The sequence below is a fragment of the Xiphophorus couchianus genome, chromosome 4 (genome assembly GCF_001444195.1).
Source record: "Xiphophorus couchianus chromosome 4, X_couchianus-1.0, whole genome shotgun sequence".
Classification (NCBI taxonomy): Eukaryota; Metazoa; Chordata; class Actinopteri; order Cyprinodontiformes; family Poeciliidae; genus Xiphophorus; species Xiphophorus couchianus.
In genome coordinates, this window is record NC_040231.1 from 20940649 (window position 1) to 20961267 (window position 20619).

The window sequence follows — 20619 nt, forward strand, 5'->3', positions numbered from 1 at the left end:
GTGACTCTTCATAGCCTTTGTTGACCAACTCTAGAGTGTTTTTCTTAGGTTTAAATTAATCTGTTTTTATAACTTACTGCAACTCAAGCAGCCATTTTTGCACTTATTTTTTTTTTGGGAGGGTCATTTGTCAGGGGAATCCGGGATGCCCGACAGAAGAAGAAGAAGAAGAAGACAAGTCCTGTGGATTCAGCCGTGACTTCCCGACTCTGGATATTGGAAAGCTATTTTCACCCCGCTCTTTATGAAACCCCCATTTCATACTCCATTTCAACTTTTCATTTCGTGGATCTATTCGGGAGATTGTGCGACGGTGTAGTTCAAAGCGCGCTTGTGTCTGACTCAACGATGCGCTCCGCTGGGAAATACTGCGTGTTTCTCCTCCTGCTTAAAAGTGTCCTGGCGGACCCGGGAGCCTCTAACCAAGGTGAGTGGTGCCGTGCAACAACAGCGCACTCAGAGCGAGGCTGTAAGCCAGATGTAACCATTTAAAGTAATTAAAGACTTTTCAACTATGCGCAGACACGTCAAAATAGAAGTAGACTACAGCTCGATCACGAATCGGGACTCTGTCATGCAACAAAGCATGGAGTGCCGCAGAAATACAAATATCTGCACCCTGGTGGAACACGTGCTTTGTTATTATTAAATGCAATGTTTGTCTAATTTCGGTGTATCTCAGTTTTATTTTATGTATTTTTTGTAGTATTTTCCCGGAATTAATAAACAAACAAACAAACAAACAAACAAAAAAGCAATTACAGTCTCAGCTCACAAAATAGACCAGGATAATGTAAAAAACACTGATACATTATCAGAATAATCAAATCAGACGTACTCCTTCACCTCCACAGTCTGAGAGCAGTAAACATCCCCACTGCAATAGGGGCCACTGAATGCTACAGTAGATGTAAGCCTCTGGCAAACTCTGTCAGCTGGTGCTGTGGAGGTGCATCTGTCTTCCTCCTGATGAGTTCATAGAGAGTATAAAAATATCAGAGGTTTCTCCCAGTCTGAAGAGGATTGCTCATACATGAAGACACACCATCTGACTCTTTTTTTACTTCATTATGTTTGCCTACTTTTGACAAAATTCACTTGAGCAATCTCTCACCCGCCTCCCCTGCTGTCTCGTGGATGTAGCTTGTGCAGCTGCATATGCATGAGAAACACAGGACATAATAATGTTATCCCTCCTCACCCGCAGCGTCACACGGGCAAAAAAAGTTGCCGTAATGTAATCTGTTCTCGACATCTTCCACTTTGCACATTTGCGAGGGTGAGTTCAGCATTCCTCCTTTGAATGCCTAATTTTTAGGACACACATTTTCCAAGACGACATGAGCCTTCTCACTACAGCCAAATGTCAAAGTCTCTTTTACTTGTTTTCTTTTTTTCTTGTGAGTGTATGTGTATTTTCCCACCAGGACGCCTGTCTGCCGGTGACAGGTTGGAAGAAGAGCAGGTACACTCAGGGGAAACTTGGAAAAAAAAAAAAAAAGACAACGTGAGATGTTTAAAATGAAGTGAGAAAGAGTCAATATGTGCCACTTAGCTTTGTAATGGATGTGATTTCCTCCTCGTGATTTGAGGAGTTGAGGGAGGAGAATCATTTGTTTTTATATAGCCGGTTATTTATAGGTGGTTTAGATTTTTGAGGTCAGGAACACTTTAGGTGGTTTTACCGTGTATAAATAAATGTTGAACCTGAAATTGTCTTTGTAATAATAGCAGCCTACTTCAAGGTCAAGATGGGACATTTGAAAACACACTCATTTCTGGAGTTTATGTTATTATGTCAAACCAGTATAAATAGGTCACACATCCCTTTGCTTCTGCACATTTGAAATATTGGCTTTAAGAGCATGATCTAACGCAGCATATTCTGGCTAAAAAGTTTGTTTTCATTAATCAAGTCTCCGTAATGCCGAACCACAGAAAAGCAGTTTTTTATAGTTATGCAACAGATCCATTAAGCATTTACTAGTGGTCTGCTCAAGTCACCTACCTGTTCTAAGGGCTTTTCGCCGTGTTTTTGCATTGTACTGCAAATGGACTCTTAAAAAGCATTTTGTTAGCGGGGATGGTTCTGAGTGTCTTTGTGTTTAAACGACGTTGTCTAAAAGCCCGAGGTTCTGGCCTTAAACATTGGTAGACCTCATTGTTATTCATAAATGTTGACCCAAAGTTCATTTCCCCTCTACAGCACTCCACGCATTTCGGTATAAGATTAAAAAAAAGGCTGCATAGCCACAACACAAGTTTTTTGCATTGTTATTTTGTTAACGACAAACAACTCACAGCGTATTTCAGCTAAGACGCTCAACCTTTCATGTTCTAAGCCCTTTCAGTCATTCTCTTTTACATTTGCAGAACAGTGCTGCAGTCATCTCTAATTCATTTTTACATGATAATAATTAACATCTTCTGTTTCTAAAGGTTAGCATTTTATTCATGGATTTCCCCTATTTCTGATCGTTTGGGTTTATGACGCAGAAAATAGGCATCTGCGATGACTCTGAAAGGCTCCTGAGGGACCCAGTGTCTTGAAATTCACTCCTTTTAAACTTTTTCACATTTTATTAGAACACTTCACTTTATTTTATTGAGACTGTATGTGAAAGACCAACAAAGAACTGTAATTAGTGTGGTCTATGATTGGTCCACTCTTGTGTTAGTCCTTTGTAGAATCAACTTTTCCTTATAGGTTCAGTTCTTTTGGGGTTTGTCTCTGCCAGGTTAGCATTTTAACAAACTCAAATCTTTGTCTTTTACAGCTCAGTTTCAGTCAAACTGGATGAAAATTTCATGTAGGTCTAGAACTTGACTGTCTTATTTTATCACATAGTTATGGTGTTATCTAAAGCCTTCAATCGTTGCTCTGACTTTATGTTAAAGGTTCCTATTTTACTGTCTTTCATAAACTTAAACACTAATATATTTTCTCTTCCAAGATTACATCACAGACCAACTCCCCTGTCTCTGCTGCAAGGGATGACATGATGCAGCCACTACCATGTTTCACTGACTGACTGGAGCTCAAGCTGATGCTTAGTGTTTCTTTTGGCATTTGGCGTGAATCTTGTGCAGCTTTTCTATTCAAGCAGCTTTAACCGGTCAGGTTCTGTTCCAGTCCATCCCAGCCAGATTCATTACTATCCTCAGGGCTAGGAGATGCCGAACCAGAACATGCTCTTGATTGACAATAAACTTCATTTGATGACTGACCCTTGATTTATGTCCCTGCAAACTCCAAACAACATTTCAGCCACTGCATTGCATTGGCGGACATGCCATCTGCCATCAGAGAGCTGCTCAGTGTGGAGGAGCGTAATTATGAGTTTAATCTTAAGCAGCGCCAGGAACAAATGCGTCAACTTTTGCAGCAGAATAACTGTGATTTCAAAGCCCTGCAAGCAGCACTTCTCTCTGAACAACAGGCGTGCAATGGAGAAGTGAGGAACTGTGCAGCTCTGGCCAACTTTCTGTCAGATTTATAATTTTGCTCCTACCAGTGTGAAACTCAGGAACTACATAATATTAGTTTGGTGTGCAGTTTGGATTTCACCTGACAGTGCTTGGTAAAATAGTTTTTTTTCCACAACACTATTCTTTGGAATTTTCGTTTAAGTAAAGTTCATTTATGAATATTGGCTTACATCTTTTGACATTGTATAAATCAAAGGTTGCATGTTGAAAAACAATAAAGTGCTGCAGCCTGGATATATTTATATCTACAGCAACATAATCAACTAATCTGAATTGTTTTCATTATGTTTGAGCCATCACTGAACTTCTTTTGGGCAAATTGATAATGTTTAGTTTGCTGAGTGTTGCTGCTAAGATCATCAACTAATAGACCAAAACTCCTGCGTGATCCCGACCCGCCGAAATTACACGCCCACAGTAGTGAGGAACAGAATATAATGGAGATGCTCAGAACTGGGACCAAACCAGACATTAACTGGTTAGAGTGAGATTTGACAATGGAGAAGCAACTTTAATCTGACAAGTTCCCATTTTCCCACATCTGATGTGTTCCCCTACATGGCCGTTGTTACGGCTTTCCTCTCAACGTTGGCTCACTTCCTGCCTCTCTTCTGTAAAGGTCATATTTATGAACTGCATGATTAATAGTTGTCCTGCAATCAGATTCTCCCACCTGAGCTTTAGATCTGTGCAGCTCAACCAGTTACCATTGGTCTCTTGATGTCTTTAATTAATGTCCAATTTGTCGGTTTGGGTGGACATTCATGCATAAGTAGGTTTACAAATATGTTATATTCTTTCCATTTTCAAGTTATAGACTGAACATTGATCAGTGAGATAATCAAAGATTTGTATATTGTTTGAACATCTAAACCTGCTTTAAACTTACATTGTTTAAGTCACAGCTTGACCTCTGACCTGGGTGTGTGCTTGGTGTGCTCTTTTGTCTTGATGATGCCTTATGTTTACCCATGTTCTCTAACAATAGAGTGTAATTAAGTGAGACGCAGGTGGATTGTATTTATCAGTTAGATGACATCTGAAAGCATTTGGTTGTGCTGGATTTTATTAGTAAAATGACTGAATACTCACCTACTCCGCAATTTTCATATTTTTATTTTTTATTTCACTTCAAAACTGAGGTCTATATCAAATTACAATGAAACAAGTTGGAGATCGCTGTTACAACATGCCAAAATGTGACGTTGTGCAGGAATGTGAATACTTCTGCAAGTCACTGTACACAGCTTAACTGACTAAAAGATGTTGCCTTAAATAAAAAATAAATAAAACTGAAGACCTGATGCGTAAGTCAAAAAGTCTTCAGGTCCTTAGTTTGTCTCTTAATAGTGTAACCCACTTCACATGGGAACTTTTCCTTCTGGCTCAGCCTGTGGCTCAGTGTTCAGCCGCTACACTTCAGTTAGTTTTAACACCTCAAAAATAAAACCTTCAATATGTATAAAGTCTCACCTTACAGCTTGTGGTTAGAGGTGTGACATTGTAAACACTGCAGATATGTTCTTCATCGCTGATTTGGGGGAAAGAGTTTTCTTTTAATAAGCGTTGTGTTAATCAGTCAGAAAATAAAATGATAAGGGGATTTTGAAATTTTCAAAACATTACCTTTGTCTTGGCTTGTGACATTTTAGGTTTCCCTTGCTGATAAGCTTAGAAAGTAAAGAGTATTTCCTAAAGTTACAAAAAAAAACTAAATCCAGTTATATATCCGTAGACTGCTCAGGTTAAAACATGCACTCCAAACTCATTACCATACTTTTTGATTGACTACTTCCCAGAGTCCCACTGCTGCAGAACAGCAAACAAAACACAGATCAAATTATTTTAACCTGTTTTACTTAAAAAAGTTGTGTTTAAAAAATCTAAAATGCATGACAGGCTGTCGTTGCCTGTTGTTTTTTTAATTGTGTAAAACAATGTGTTAAAGGAATTTCTGTAATTTATCACTTCCTGTCAGCTCTTTTTAAAAAAGCTTATTCTTATAAACTCATGAAGCTAAGCTCATTTTAAATGCACATGTAATATTTCATAATTTAACCACTTGCAAGTCTTATACTTATCTTAATAAGTATAAGACTTTACTTATACTTATTACAAAAACTAATCGTGTTTTTTTGTTGATCACATCCTAAATTATGTTGACACTTAATTGAATATAGCACCAATAAAATACAAATATAAAAAAATGTGTTTTTATATTTGTATGCAAATTGGTGATGTAATAATTGTGTGCACTAAATGGTGGTAAAGTTCTGCATATGTGTATGTGTAGAATATACATGAAGAGGCATTATACATACATGCCACCTGGTTGGTTTAAATACAAATTCAAGACAATCATCTATAAGGGATTAAACCAATTTTGATAACTTTTCTGGATCTGTTCTTTAGCTGTTTACATCATACATCACCTGCATGAGGTAGATTCTTTATGAGGATACAACATGTCTACTGGAAAACAACATGAAGCAAGACAGTGTTAATTTTGAAAGTAATTTGGTCAGACACAAAATGTTTTATTTTTATATTCTGCTCATTACCAGCTGTACAAATTAGGGAGAATGAATGTGAAGCCAATCAGAATCAATTAAACTTGGGAGTCTGTTTATATAAATGCCTTTATATGAGTTCATAGGACTGTTTCTACTGTTTCACTTTGTGATTTAATAACAGTAACAGACAATGGGGTGATAATTTACAGGCATTTAGAGGCAATGTAAAATATGTGGCCATTGACAAACTACCACCAAAATGAAATATCCAGTGAATCAGAAAATATTTTGACTATGGGGATTTAATCTACAAGCTCACTCTGGACATCCCAGTACATCCTGTTGTACGCCCAAGAGTAAAAGATTTTTTGAGCATACCACTGTTTCCAAAACACTCAGTAAACCTCTGAAGAGACAGTAGCAGAAACTTATTCTTCCAGATAAAATACTCAGACGAAACTAACGTGACCCAGCCTCTTGCTGTATTGTGTGTCTGTGATCACTTTAAAAAGTCTGTGCATGATATGTACCACTTCAGTCTTGCTTCATTGTTTCTTGGCTCCATAGATATTTTCTGTATTAAATAATTTTCTGACTGCATTGCTGTGCAAGTATATTGGTATATATTTGAGTAGGAAAAGGATGTACAAAGAGAATAAGTGGAAAAATTTGCTACTGTCAAACATGTCATGGGACATTGCTCCTGATTATGAAAGATTGTTCTAATTTGGTCAAGAAATCAATATGATTGTGTCTCTCTGTCTGTCTCTCCCTCCCCTGTCTCTCTTTTTGTCCTCCTTTCAACATAGGGAAGGAAATCTTATTATTATTCACTACTTAATTACCAGCAGGGAATTCAGGTTAAGTGAAGTCTCTGTAAATACTAAAGTGGTTAATTTAGTCTCTCACTGCGTTTATCTTCTCTGGTTATCTGGGCGGTTCTTAAAACAGCCCGGCCCCCATTAAAGAATCTGGGTTTGCCAAAGTCTGTGGTGCACCGGAGCGACGGGTCATCTGAAGATGTGACTCTTTGGTCTATAATGTCGACCACTGAAGTGGGACATACTTTATTGATAGAGATTGTAATTAACTGGCTGTGGGGAGACAAAGGAAATTGCACATTCATCACATCAAATTGGCTCAGGGGGCTTATAGCAGGGGCCCTGTAATGGTTCTCCTCATGCCGGAGCCGTGACCAGAGTGCAGACAGCTACAGGCGTTATGTTTGTATGTACACCATGCCATTTTGGATTCAAGAGAACAGACGCTAGTTAACATGCTCATGCAAAAACACCGGCAGGCATTAATACTGAGATCAGACTCTGCTGTTTGTGCCTTTTTGAAATGATCAGCGTGTCAGATTAGCTTTGAGAGGCATGAATTATTGGCATGGCTGTACGGTGGTTAATGATGCCACCCCAGAGCACCAACTGATGTTCGTGTTTGTGATCACAGCGTCATGAATAAAAGCAAGACACAAGGTAAGCCTGTAGCTGTGGGGCTTTAATATGCACTCACAGCAGGTAAAGGCGCACCCACAGGTGTGATTTAATGGATTAATTTTCCCAACTGGCGGGTAATACTGTCACACAGATTTGTTAGATGCTAAACAAAGCCAATCTCCTTTTTATTATTACAGCACACTACACCTAATTGTCCTGCTATGGGTTATCAATGAAATCAATAAAAATAATGTCAGATATCATTAATAAGCGTTTTTTCTTTATCTTCAAGCATAAACTTTTTGTCATCTTTTTTGTTTTTCTCTAATCAAAATCACCAGTGTAATTAGATTATGTTGCAGGAACCCGCTGCTTTTAGTTCATTCTCAAGTTTGACACATTTTTCTGCCTCTTCCATCTCATGAAACAATCTACAGTCAAACTTTGACATGAGTATTATTTATTTTTAAATGTTTTAATCTAATCTGTTTAATAGTCTTTGCCTAGTATCTTCATTATGGCTTAAAATGATATATTAATTTATAATTTATCATCTGTTAAGTGTTTAATTTATATTTTTTCTTTGCTCTGTTGTACCAAAGTCTTTGCATCTCTTCTATCTGTAGTAAATTCAAATTAAGTCACAACTTGGTGCTTACATTGTAATTAGAAAGAGGTTTTGCATGAGTTTTAAAGATTCATTTAAAGGTGAAGAGCTGGCAGGTTTATAGAAGGTTTGGATATTTGACAATAACTATAGTTGGTCAAAACTATGTATTCTTTGTAAAACATTTAAAGCTTTAGTGGAATTAGCTTTTTTATTTCAGGGTACCTTCATTTACTAAAAACATATGTTTGTTTGATTAGCTTGTAATTGTAAATGTGTTAATCCATCTCTTAATGCAGTAACACTTTAACTAGACTCAAACTCTCAGTGGGACTACATGGTAAAAAAAACTACTCTGCATCTGTACTTTCTTTGTTGATTAGGACAGATTATGCCAAATCCTGACAGAAATTGTGACTCGTTCACATGTGTTTATGTTTTTTGTTAGTGTTTAATGTAGCAAAAAGAGCAAAATTCTTTTTCCCACCTTATGAAAAAAAAGATTAGACTAGAGGTACTTTACTTGTTACAAATGACAGCTGTTAAATATCGCTTTGTAACAGAACCAAATTCTGTTTTCTGTTCACTGTGTGAAAGCTGCCACTCGTCAACACACTGGAGCTCTCTTTACTAGTTTTTAAACGCACATCTCTTCCTGCTAAGGTGAAGACTGGCTTAATGCAAGCGTATAATCCCAGAATGTCAGCCTGAGCAGATTTCAGACATAAACTAATCACTTTTCTTCACTACCAGAAAAAGCTGTAAAAGGGTTGTGTTTATTTTTTATATTATTTGCAATTGCTTCCATTTTTCACAGTGGAAACCTCTGTATTTTCTTAATTTGACTTTTATTGTCTCTCTAGTGCTTCTGTCTGTCCCCGGTATTTCTGTATTGTTTGTTTTTGATATGTTGCAAAAAAAAAAAAAAGCTTGACCTTTGAAAAGGAAAGTACTAATTTTGTAAGCTTCAGCCAGAAAGAGGATAGATCTGTGTTAGAGTTGTCCTGGACTTCCTTGAAAGCTGTTATTTCATAGGTGGTTGAATCTGTTAAGAGCTTTGCAGCTTATGCAAGCTTCTCATTGACAGCTTGATAACTACTGTGTGCTCTCTTCCTCTTTTGTCACCTTCATTTCTCCCCTTCCTTAAATTCACTGTACAACCTCTCCTGCACTTACTCTATTCTCTTTTACTTTGCCCACTGTCATTTTTTCTTCTTACTCGGTTGTTCTTCTGCTCCACCAACACATCTCCCCCATTTTGCTTTGCGTTTCTCACCTCTTTTCTATCTGCAGTGGTTTTACTGGACACCACAACAGTACTGGGAGAACTGGATTGGAAGACGTTTCCAGTTAATGGGGTGAGTGAAATTACCTCTCAGAGTTTTTCTATCATTTTTTTTTTTTCTTTGGATTGAACAAGAAAAAACCTTTAAAAATATAAAGATAAATACGGCAATCAAGATTAGTACTGAACATGCCAACATTTATTTAATTTCTGTCTCGTGAAGCTTGATTCAAACCAGATGTTCAAGTTTATTAGTAGTTACAGACTAGAGTAATACATGGGATAATCGTCCTCATATGAAATATTTTAAAGCTATTATTTTTTTTTTAAAGTATTTTCTACTATAAATTATCTGGAGATCTTGAATGGTGTTCTAGGTTCAACATCATTGTTACCTTTATATTAGGAATCTACATTTCTCTATTCATTCTTCTATTAGGGTCTCAAGATTGTCACTTCCACATGCCAAAAGACATGATGTCCTTATCTCTAAACTTAGCTGTTGTTATACATCAGAGAAAATGTATATCACATTATCATTGATACGTTGTGGTGATGCCATTCCTCCTCTAAACATGGCGCGTACACAGAGATCCGAAAAGCTAAATTCTGGTCTCATCTGACCCCGACGTTATTTTTCCTGTATTTTACAGGTTTGTCCAAAGGTTTTGTCACAAACGTTTATTGAAGTTTAACATAAACTTCAACATGCTTTTTCTTCAGCAGTGGAGTCTTGTGAAAAACTGTCTCTATCCCCGCTAACACCGGTGCTAAAGGGTGACTTTAAGGCTGTTCTTTTAAAATGGAAACATAGCTTATCTTTGTTAAATAGACTATATACCATGCTGGTGTTTGGAATCTGGGCCCTGACCTTTTCAGCATAAGTGAACACGAAGCACAGGACAGCAGGGAGTGAAGAGTAACAGCACTAATTTCCCCCGAGGGAAAGGCAGACTCAGAATCCGGGATGGATGTGGGGCTTTTGAATGTCTTTGTGAACCGTGAGCAGAGAGAGCAGCAGCCGCACACGAGCTTTCAGTTCAGGTGTGTTGCAGATTCCATGTTATAAATGCAGCGTTGTTGTGTTATTTCTTGCCTGACTTGAAGAAGTCCCAAGTGGGGTGTCCGCAGATATTAAGTGCTTTATTAAAATTGGTGTGCTCCTTTTCTTCTTCTTGTGCCTTAGCTGGGACATGCTCTGCCTTGGGCTTTGGGGTTTTCATGCCTCCCCACCGAGCCTTTCATATTTTTAGGGGACAGTGGGAGTATAAAAGCAGGTGATGGCTTGTGTGTGTGTATTTCTATAAACTTCGGTGTTTACCTGAATGTCCGCAATGTGCTGAGCGCAGCACAAAAAGGCAGCCTGTTCCCCTGGCATCCTCTCTTTTGAAGTTGATGCTACTGTCCACGGTGTTGATGTGCTTTGTGAAGTTTTCTGCTTCTTGGGTTTTGATTTTGACCCAGCTGTCATCTTGTATCTGCACCACTAGCTGGTTGTTGTTTCCCTAGAGAACTGCACGTTGTTTTCACTTCCCCTAAAGTTAGAGGGTGGTGGCATAAAAAATTGTTGATTAAAGCATATTTTGTATTTGTGTAAGCAGCATGTGCTTGAAAATATATTAGGAAGAGAAACAAAAGTAAGTAGATGTCATAGAAATCTTAATTATAGCCAGGTGTTCGATGTTGAGCATGCTAATTAGTCAGGTGAACGCAGTTTTATTTAAAACTCATTTAAACAAAGCTTGATTTTCCAAAAGATATGAGCGCACACAATATTTTTGCCCCATGATCTAGAAATACTACAGCACTAATAGGGGTGCAATTTTACATGCTTTCATTCCAAAAAAAATTCTTCCTGTGTTTGGTCTGCGCATGTACCAAACAAGTAGAGTGTGGTTTATGAAAACATTCAAAATGTTTATGTGTGGAACTAAAGCACAATCCCACATTCTGTAGTGCAACTTTAAAAAGTGACACAAAACCAGGGCAGAGAGACGACTTCCAGCTATCACTAAACTCCGCTGTTAGAGAATGTTATAGATTCTCATGCTATTACAGATAAAAAATGTGGAAAGTCAAAACATAGAGTACCTCACTATACATATTTTTCAACAGCAATAATATATTTTGGCTCACTCTGCACTTTTTCTCTTAAAACAGCATCCAGCTGAATGTAAACTTCACTAGTAAATCAGCTAATGTCCAAATTCAGCTGCCTGCAGTATTCACACAGTCCATAACGCTGCACAGCATAAGAGGCAACAACACATAGGTCCCTTTGTCCAGAAGAGAATTCCCAACACTGAAGTATTACTTTAAAACCAAAGAACATGCCTAATTGGTTATTGTGTACAATTTTAAAGATGCACTTGTAATTTTTTCTAAACATGTGGATGTACTTTCTCAATGCAAAGCGTAGACTCTTAGCAGCTATGTCACCTAATCACATTGCAGCAAAATTACACACATTTGAAGTGAGGGACGAGAGTATTTAGCAGCGTGATTAAATGGTCTGTGTAAGTAGCACACTTAGTTCAGATCGTAAAAGCAATATTTACAAAAATTGGAAGTACCTAGCATAAAACATAGCATGTTTGTTGATCTGATCGAATTGCCAACTTTACCTGAATTCACACCACATAATCTATACCACTGACATAAAAATGCTGTTTTCCCCTCATACCGGAACAAACTTAAACGTATACAAAGCTCTAGATTTTTACCTTTTTTTTGTACATTGTAGACTAGATGATGATGAGGTAGAGTTAATCATTTTACCTCATGAAAAGCTTTTGCTGCAAATGTGCACTAAGGGCTGCCAGTCCTTTTGATTGATGGCTGCTAACAATCATATTATTTCCTCACCAAAAGGATTACGATTAAAGTTTTTACAAGTCAATTGTGCACAATTGTCCAAATGTGTAGCTGAGTGCACAGCACCCTATTATAATTTCTGCAGTGAAATAAAGTTAATAAAAGCAGTATTTGGCCACCAACAAGCTTTACAGGAGTGAATGCACATATAGGTTGTTTTGACTTCCCTCGTGGTGGAGTGGGCCACTTTCTGAAGATTGACATCATATGCAAAGGGTCAATAACTATAATCATTGACAGATTTGTTTCAACGATTAACCACAACATGTTAACTTTATCCTATGTTAATCTTTTTCTGCTTGGGGAGGCTCTTTGGAGACAGACTTGATAAGATAAAAATCCAGTTTTAGTTTGAGATGACAGACAATTTGGAACCATGTTTGTGACTTTACAAACTTTTCCAAAAGAAAAGAACACTTTTTTTTTGAGGTGGCTGATAACAAACTAAGTTGAATTTATGTGGTAATTTTTGTAGCATTAAAACAATTAAATGCCCTCAAGAAAATAGCCCATTTTTTCCTCCTCAAAACACCTGAAATACAGAAGCATTGAGGATGTGCAGGTAAAAACTAATAGTAATACCTTAAGATTTAGATTAGAACACGCAAGACAGTATAAAACCACTCATGCATTTTCTATATTTACCTATTCACCGCAATTTTTTGATCGGGATGGTGCTAATCTAATGTGGTCAGATGGAAAAGGTGTGGAGTAGACACTGGACAAACTACAAGACCTCTACAGGGCAACATGCTGACGTATGGCACATCACTCACAAACATACTCTGTATTTGAACAGAGCATCTCTTTACTACAAGAAAACAGAAAATAAAACCAGTAAAAATCCAACACAAAGGACTAGGAGAACACAAAAAATCTCTGAAATCATGTGAGATTAAACTAAGCACTTCTTTTAGGTACAGCAAGTCTAGTCCATAACTCTCTTTGCTATCAAGTATAAAATAAAAATTTGCTTTAAATATAAGTAAAAATGTTAAATCAGGCTTAAAAAGCAAAGCAAACACATTCTCATTTGTATATCTGCTTTTATAGAAGCAAGGGCAATGTTAATATGTTGTACAAGCATAACTGAAAGAGCTAGTAAAATATCCAGAGATTAAACTAATTTGATTGTATCATATTATAATAAGCCTAAAGGGAAACAGAAAAAAAATCTGTGAAGTTCATTCTTACAAATATTTCACCTGGGTCTGAGAAACCATAGCAACAGCAGTGATTTTTTGTGTGGTTTTTTTGACAATCTGTATAGTCTAACACAAAGTAATATGTGTGTGAGAGAGAGTTTTGGGGTAAATGTTGGTGTTTTTAATCTTTTATTAAAAGCTTAATAAATCAATTAAGCAAGACCAATAAACACAAACATGTTTTGTAGATCTTTTAAAAGTGAAAACACCTCTACGGACGAATCTACTTGTTTCTCTATAAACAGACTTTATTGCAGTGGGGACCAACAAGAGCATTAAGTGATTGAAGAAAAGCACAGCACGATGCCACCCAGATTCATATCAAATCAATAATTCATCAAAACTACACAGATTTAATGATATTTCCATAACAACTACTCTCTTTCTTCCCTTTAGTCTGACGAAGACAAATTGCTTTGTTTTAATCAAAACCTCAAACCTCTGCAACGGGATGAGAGCCCCCACCTTTGTTGCTCAAGCAACGCAGCATGTCCGCATTATTGGTTGGATGGTGTGTGTGTGTATATGTGCGTCTCTAATTTTCTCAACATCCAAATGTCTTTATATGAAATATTTAAACCCTTACAGGAATGTCTCCAAAAATGTTGAATTTTTTTTAAATTACTTTTCCCGTTTCTTTATGTCCCCTTGTTGTTGTTGTTGTTGTCTTTGATGATGTTGTGTTAAAGAGCAACAACAGCAGATTAAGATGTTCCACAATACTGTTAATCTGAGAATGGGTGAAGATGACTGTAGACATGTTTTAGCTCAACAGCACAAAACATTTTAGCGTTTTGCTGCAGTGATGTGCAGACAGATCTGCAGTGGTAGATAAGGAGTTTGTGCCACTGAGCATTTATGTGGGAACACACAAAAAACAGGAATCCAAACACACCTTAAGGACTTAATTCTTGCTAGATACATCATGGTTTTTAAATTCTGGATTCTGTGATTGACAAGAGACAAACAAAAACCTCTGATCATCTGTGACGACGAACACAACTTTATCAACAGCCTCGACTTAAATCCTGACTGTGAACCTAGAGACATTTTGTTGCATAGCGTCATTGAACACATGGGTCTCCCTCATGTCTGATGTGGTTCTTAGCAGTGTCCTTAGGAATCTGTGAGACAAAGTTGCATCTAAACTTTAATAACTTTAGACAGAATAAATTCAGTGGCTGTCAAAGGCACCCGTCAGAAACTGAGAATATAGACCTTATACTGCTGGTAAACATGATGAAAGAAAAAAAAAATGTATTTGTAGGAATGTCTGAACATCTCTGCACAATGATGTGGCTTTGCGCATCAAGAAGTCAAGGAGAGAATCTGAAGGAAAGTTATTCAGGAGGTGATATAAGATGTGTATGTTACCTAAGATGTTAAGTGCCCTTTCTGGAGTCCTGGTTATACATTAGGATTTATTGTATACACATAATGTGCTGTTTGATCCTTGTCTAGTTGGTTTAGTTATTGTCTTTTTTCTGCCAGTCCATCTTAATATTAAAATTGACAAAACAGAACCAAATAAGTGCTATACATGAACAAATCAAGGTTTATAAATTCAATGAGCAAGACTGAGAAATGCATAAGCTTTTCAAAAACATCACTTGGCATGGTCACGACATAACGCAATCTGTAATTCTTTGTATAGGTATGACAGATAGACAAATAATCAAATGTTTGAAAAAAGCCCGATAAGCTGCGTTGCCAAGGACTTTTGTCTCAAGGTTGTACGTCTTATACAGAAGTTGAAAAACTAAAAAAACCCTGAACAATGCAAAGTTATGATGGAAACCGAGCTGCATCGCAAAACAGCTTTTCCTATTTTCAACTTTTTGAACCCTTAAGTTTTTTTTTAATTCTCTGAGACTTATGTGTTTTGACTAACTGTTGTATTATTTTTCACCCTTCTTCGAAAAATGAATGCAAACAGTAAAATTAATTGCTGTGCTGCAAGCATGAATAAATCTAGTATGGTCTTGAAAATATTTCAAATGAATAACCACAAGACAACACAAGCATGGGTACAGAAAGCGTCCTTACGGTAGTTTTGATCTTAGTTTTGTGTTTTGTGATGTTTCATCACATTACCAATGCAAAGTAACCTGTAGGAATGAAAGTCTCAAAATATTGTACTGAACCATCCTATTGCAACATTATTACGAGCCTCTGTACATTAATTTGTTCTCCTCTTGCTCTTACAATCCGTGTTACTGTCTGCTGAGCTTGTTACTAATAGTCAAAGCGATTAGTAAGCACAGATCTGATCGCTTCTTAGAGTCTGAGCTGCAGCTCATCTTTCATACTCATCGCATTTGTTTTATCTGCTCTGAACCATGTTTTATCCCAGGGGTACATTTTCAAAGGCTGGGGCAAATGCAGTGACAAATCACCATTTTTGCTTGTTTGTATGCATCATGGAACTCTAATTACTTAATGCCGATCATATGCAAAACAATTCTTTCTAGATCCTCAGTTTTCTTTTCAAGTTCTCCAAAGGAGGCACTGAAATGAGAGAATAGGCTCCTCTTACATAAAACATGGGAGCTGTGCAATGAGGCCCGATTCGGTTTTATTATTTGTATATGAAATCTAATTTTATTCAGTAAATACATCCTGGTATTGTAAAAAACAACGACAATGTTTTTTAATATGGAATATGAAAGTAGATAAAGTAAAGCTGAAATAATGAAAAATCTATCACTGGATGAATTGGTACAAATCATGACAGACTGATAAAATGTCAGGCTTCAATCAGTCATCCTCAAATAGTTTTTGTTATATTGGCTGGATTCTTGCTTGTGAACAAATTAAAAGCTAAAGTAACACTACTAATGTCACAGCAACACTTTTAACGCCTGTAATCTAATCATCTCTCTAACACTTTCAATTATTTGTAATCAGGACAAATCACTCAGTTTTAACCCGAGTTTCATGCAATTCCCTTTTAGTTGCTGTCACTCCACTTCCCAAAGACACGTGTTAAAAAAGTTTGGTATTTTTGACCTTCTGGTGACTTTATTTTCATGCAACAGTGGTAATACAGAAAATGACAAAGAATGCTCCAGTTAGTTATTACAAACTGCTTATGTATTTTTTGTATATTGTATATTTTGATTATTTCCTAAACCTTATTAAGATCTTTTGTATTTAAGCTGCCAATATATATATGTTTTTATTTTAGAGTTTGAATTTCTGAAATACAAGCGGTAACTTAAGTTTTCCAGTAACTTTTGTTTAAGACACTGCTGAAAATAAATGTAACCATAACAGGTCCAAATCAGTTTGTCTCCATATTTTGCATTGTAGTGTTCCACATTTGTCCCTGAGAACATGTATGTTTTTTTTGAAAATGTAAACAAACCATTTTACAGAGCAAAATGACAAAATTCCAAAAGTATGAAATGGTGAACTGGCATAAAGACCAGATTCCTTTTAAAACAGTTTACATCCCTGCAGGCATCAGATTATTTAGTGAGGGGAAAAACAGTTGAGTTAAACACATTTGATGCATTTTTAATGGTTTGAATTAATGAATTGTATATAAGGGTGTATTCATGCAGAAAATATTGTGAAGCATGAACACTCTGCAAAACCAAACGTACTCTTATTTTTAAGTTAACACCACAAAGAACTGCACATAATTACAGTCTAACAAGTTTACTAAACATTATTAAGGGACAGGAACAGCATTGTTAGATGACCAGAGGACCAAGTGAAAGAGAAAATGAGTATGATTGATTAATCATTTGGCCTGGGGGTGTCACATAGAGATAATTTACATAGCTTAATTAATATAAGATTAATTGCTTTTGGCGCACTCCAGTCAAGGTTAAAGTGTTATTCAATAATTTATAATTGAGAACACTCTACCTCAGTTGTTTAATTTCCTGTTTGATTCTCAGAGTCTCTGTGCTCAGCTTTAAATATTGTCTTTTAATTTATTTTGAGGCTATGATAAACTGATATTAGTCATATTTTAAAATTTACCTGAGGTACTCTGTATGTATCTTTTATGGCTTACTGTATTTTTAATAATTTTCTCTCCTTCTACATCCATGATTGGCTGAATGCCTGATCACTGAAATTTACAGGAAATTTTATTACGTAAAAATATGTAGATGTTTTTTTTAATAGGCTGCTGTTTTGATTAGGGAAATTTGCTGGGCACAAATTCCCATAAATTCTGGTATTTCTTTTTTATTGAATATATTGTGAATGCATCCTTGTCATCCATGACAACACAGTATAAGATTTGATCACTGTAATTTTCATTTTGATGAAATAAGGTTTAGTCATTCAGAGGAAAAACTAACTTATTTATATCTTATGGATTGCAGACTGTGAATGGTATAAGTGAGAAATTAAGGAATTGATCAAATTCTCCCATATTTTGTAAGCTTGTAATGGAACCCTAAAGCCCATCTGACAACATGAATAAAACCATCTTGGAGAAACATTTCCCCAGCTTTTATTTAAAATACCTTAAGTTGTACTAACAAAACCACATTTTACAATTTTATTTATGTAAATTTTTTCTGCATATGTATGTACAGTATATGTGTGTTATGTTGCTATGTTGGTCAAAGCATGGAAGTGAAAATGATTTTGTGGGACACCAGGCGTTGTTACATCTTTAAAGTCTGTGTGTTGCTGTTCATAAACACCCCCAGATAGAAGGTGTGTGTGTGTCGGTGTAGCAGGAACAAACTGTCAGGTGGTGGTTACTTTCCCCATCTCATCACGCTGATTCTTTTTTTCAAAGACTTAAAGGTACGATATATAAAATGTTTCACGGCTTCAGGGTTGGGATAGTGGATGGGTGAGCTTCCTCAAACAGATCATGAGTTTATAACATGTCCAACACAGAAACCCCTCTTCCCTCCACAGGTTAATTTGAGTCACCAATTAATCTAATTAACCATGCTTGATGATCTGTGGAAGAACACCGACTGAAAATGCCCTGAGAAAAATGTTGCAGTGTAGACTTCACTCTGTAGGCTATGAAAGTAAATACAAATAGTAAAGAGTTTAAGTTGCATACAAAAAGATTTTTAGCTTGAAATTAAAATATAATTCCCCTTAAAATGTGTTTAAAATTGAATTCCAGAAACTTAAAGTTGCATGAAAACTGTCATTGTGATGTTTAATATTGCCATTCTCTCTCCGCAAATAGAAACAAAAACATCTTCATACAGCTGGACATTATTGCTCAAAAATCTTAGGTACAAAAAGCGAATGTTCTTGAGCAATAATATTCTGTACAAGTGGCACAATATCAGCTGCTGTATTTCTAATGGATGAGTCTTGCCGATGTTTCAGGGCTTTTCGAGCTCTGATTGTTAAAGAGGAGAAAACAAATGAGTTTGAATGTTTGATGTTTAATTGAAAACTTTAGCAAAACTGATTCATGCTCTCTCAATTTTCATGATTTTCTGTATATATAAATATAAAATATATAAAAGTTATGTCGAACATTTAAGAAGACTCACAAGTTTAACATTGCATTAACTACTTACAGTATATGTGTCTGTTTTGTCTGATACTTGTCTGCAGTGGGATGCCATCACAGAAATGGATGAACAGAACAGACCCATTCACACCTTTCAGGTTTGCCATGTGATGGAGCCAAACCAGAACAACTGGTTGCGATCCGGATGGATCCAGCGACAAGCTGCTCAGCGGGTCTGGACCATATTGCTACGCTAGACATTTTCTTGTGAAATCCATTTGGAATCAAGTTATGCAAGAGCAGGGTTTTGCTTGTCACAGCTTAGACAGAGGACATGTCTTAATCCCCGGAGGGAATTTACTTTTTGACATCTCATACAAGAAAAATGATGGGCAAATTTTAGAATAAGAAAATGTTGCTCTTGAAAGAATGCTGCATCAAAATAAGTAGGAGCGCGGATATTATTGTAGACTTTCGAGTGCTTCCTATTTGTTTTGCACATTTATAAAATTAAATAATTGTCTCCCAAGATGTTTGCGCACAGTTAATTATTGCACAGTTTATGCCAACATTCTAAATGCAGCCAATTAAATAGTAGAATTACAGGAAGCCAAATCTGTTCTTGAGCCAAAGCAGACATGTTCACCCAAACTAAAATGATGAAAAAGATGCTCACAAATTATTATTTTTTTTTCTGTTTCTGAAAACGTTTCTACTCAGGTATATGTAGAGCTACGTTTCACACTAAGAGACTGTAACTCCATTCCCTGGGTGTCTGGCACGTGTAAGGAAACCTTCAACCTCTTTTATCTGCAGACGGATGAACCGCTTCCTGGAGGAACGCGGTTTCGCCCTACTGACTATGCCAAGGTTAGCTGATCAACGATGTTATATTTCTAAGGTACACTGCTGTCATATCTGAAAACTAAGCACAAAGTATTTGTTGTTGGATTTAAGGTGGACACTATTGCAGCAGATGAAAGCTTCACACAGACAGATCTTGGAGATCGTGTACTTCGTCTCAATACAGAGGTCAGGGAGGTGGGGCCCGTGACAAAGAAGGGCTTCTACTTAGCATTTCAAGACGTAGGGGCTTGTATTGCCCTTGTCTCTGTCAAGGTCTGTTGAACTGGACTGTGTGACATTTATTTGCATAAGTGACTCTCATCAAATTTTCCAATGATTGTCAAATCCCTCTCAAAAATTCAATTTGTGCTGTTTTGCTTAAGGTGTTCTACAAACGCTGCCCATCGACTTTAAGAAACCTGGCAGCATTTCCTGACACCGTGCCGCACATGGACTCATCTTCTCTAGTGGAAGTGAGAGGGACTTGTGTGGAGAACGCAGAGGAAAGGGACACGCCCAAACTTTACTGTGGCGCTGACGGAGACTGGCTTGTCCCATTGGGTCGCTGCATCTGTAGCATTGGCCACGAGGAGGTGGACGACCACTGCCGAGGTAAGGAGTTGCATTTTGCGCTCTTCTGAAAGCGTTTGTGATCATTTTAGAGCAGTTCAATTTTTAAACAGTATGCAAAACTGTAAACAGAAGGAAACTAATGAGAAAAGAAAGCCTTACGTCACACTATCAGGTCTTCAGAGCCCTTTTGGAAATTAGGAGAAGTGGGAGCTTATAGTCTCCCCTCTCATCTGAGATTAGGCACCCTTCCTTGTGTGTTCCTTTCAATCCAAATTTCTGTTAATTTCATTTTTCATCATCTTCCTCCTTTCTTGTCCACTTTGTTTACTC

The 20619-nt window shown here is 36.9% G+C and overlaps 1 protein-coding gene across 1 annotated transcript in view; it reads left to right on the forward strand.

Moving 5' to 3' along the window:
- Positions 1-232: 232 nt before the first annotated feature.
- Positions 233-20619, forward strand: part of LOC114143653 (ephrin type-A receptor 6-like) — a 52186-nt gene continuing 31799 nt past the window's right edge. The window contains exons 1-6 of the mRNA XM_028015892.1: positions 233-427; positions 9345-9409; positions 18975-19103; positions 19591-19740; positions 19828-19989; positions 20100-20328. Coding sequence (XP_027871693.1) covers positions 349-427; positions 9345-9409; positions 18975-19103; positions 19591-19740; positions 19828-19989; positions 20100-20328 — 814 coding nt within the window. The 5' untranslated portion in view covers positions 233-348. The remainder of the gene's footprint in view (positions 428-9344; positions 9410-18974; positions 19104-19590; positions 19741-19827; positions 19990-20099; positions 20329-20619) is intronic.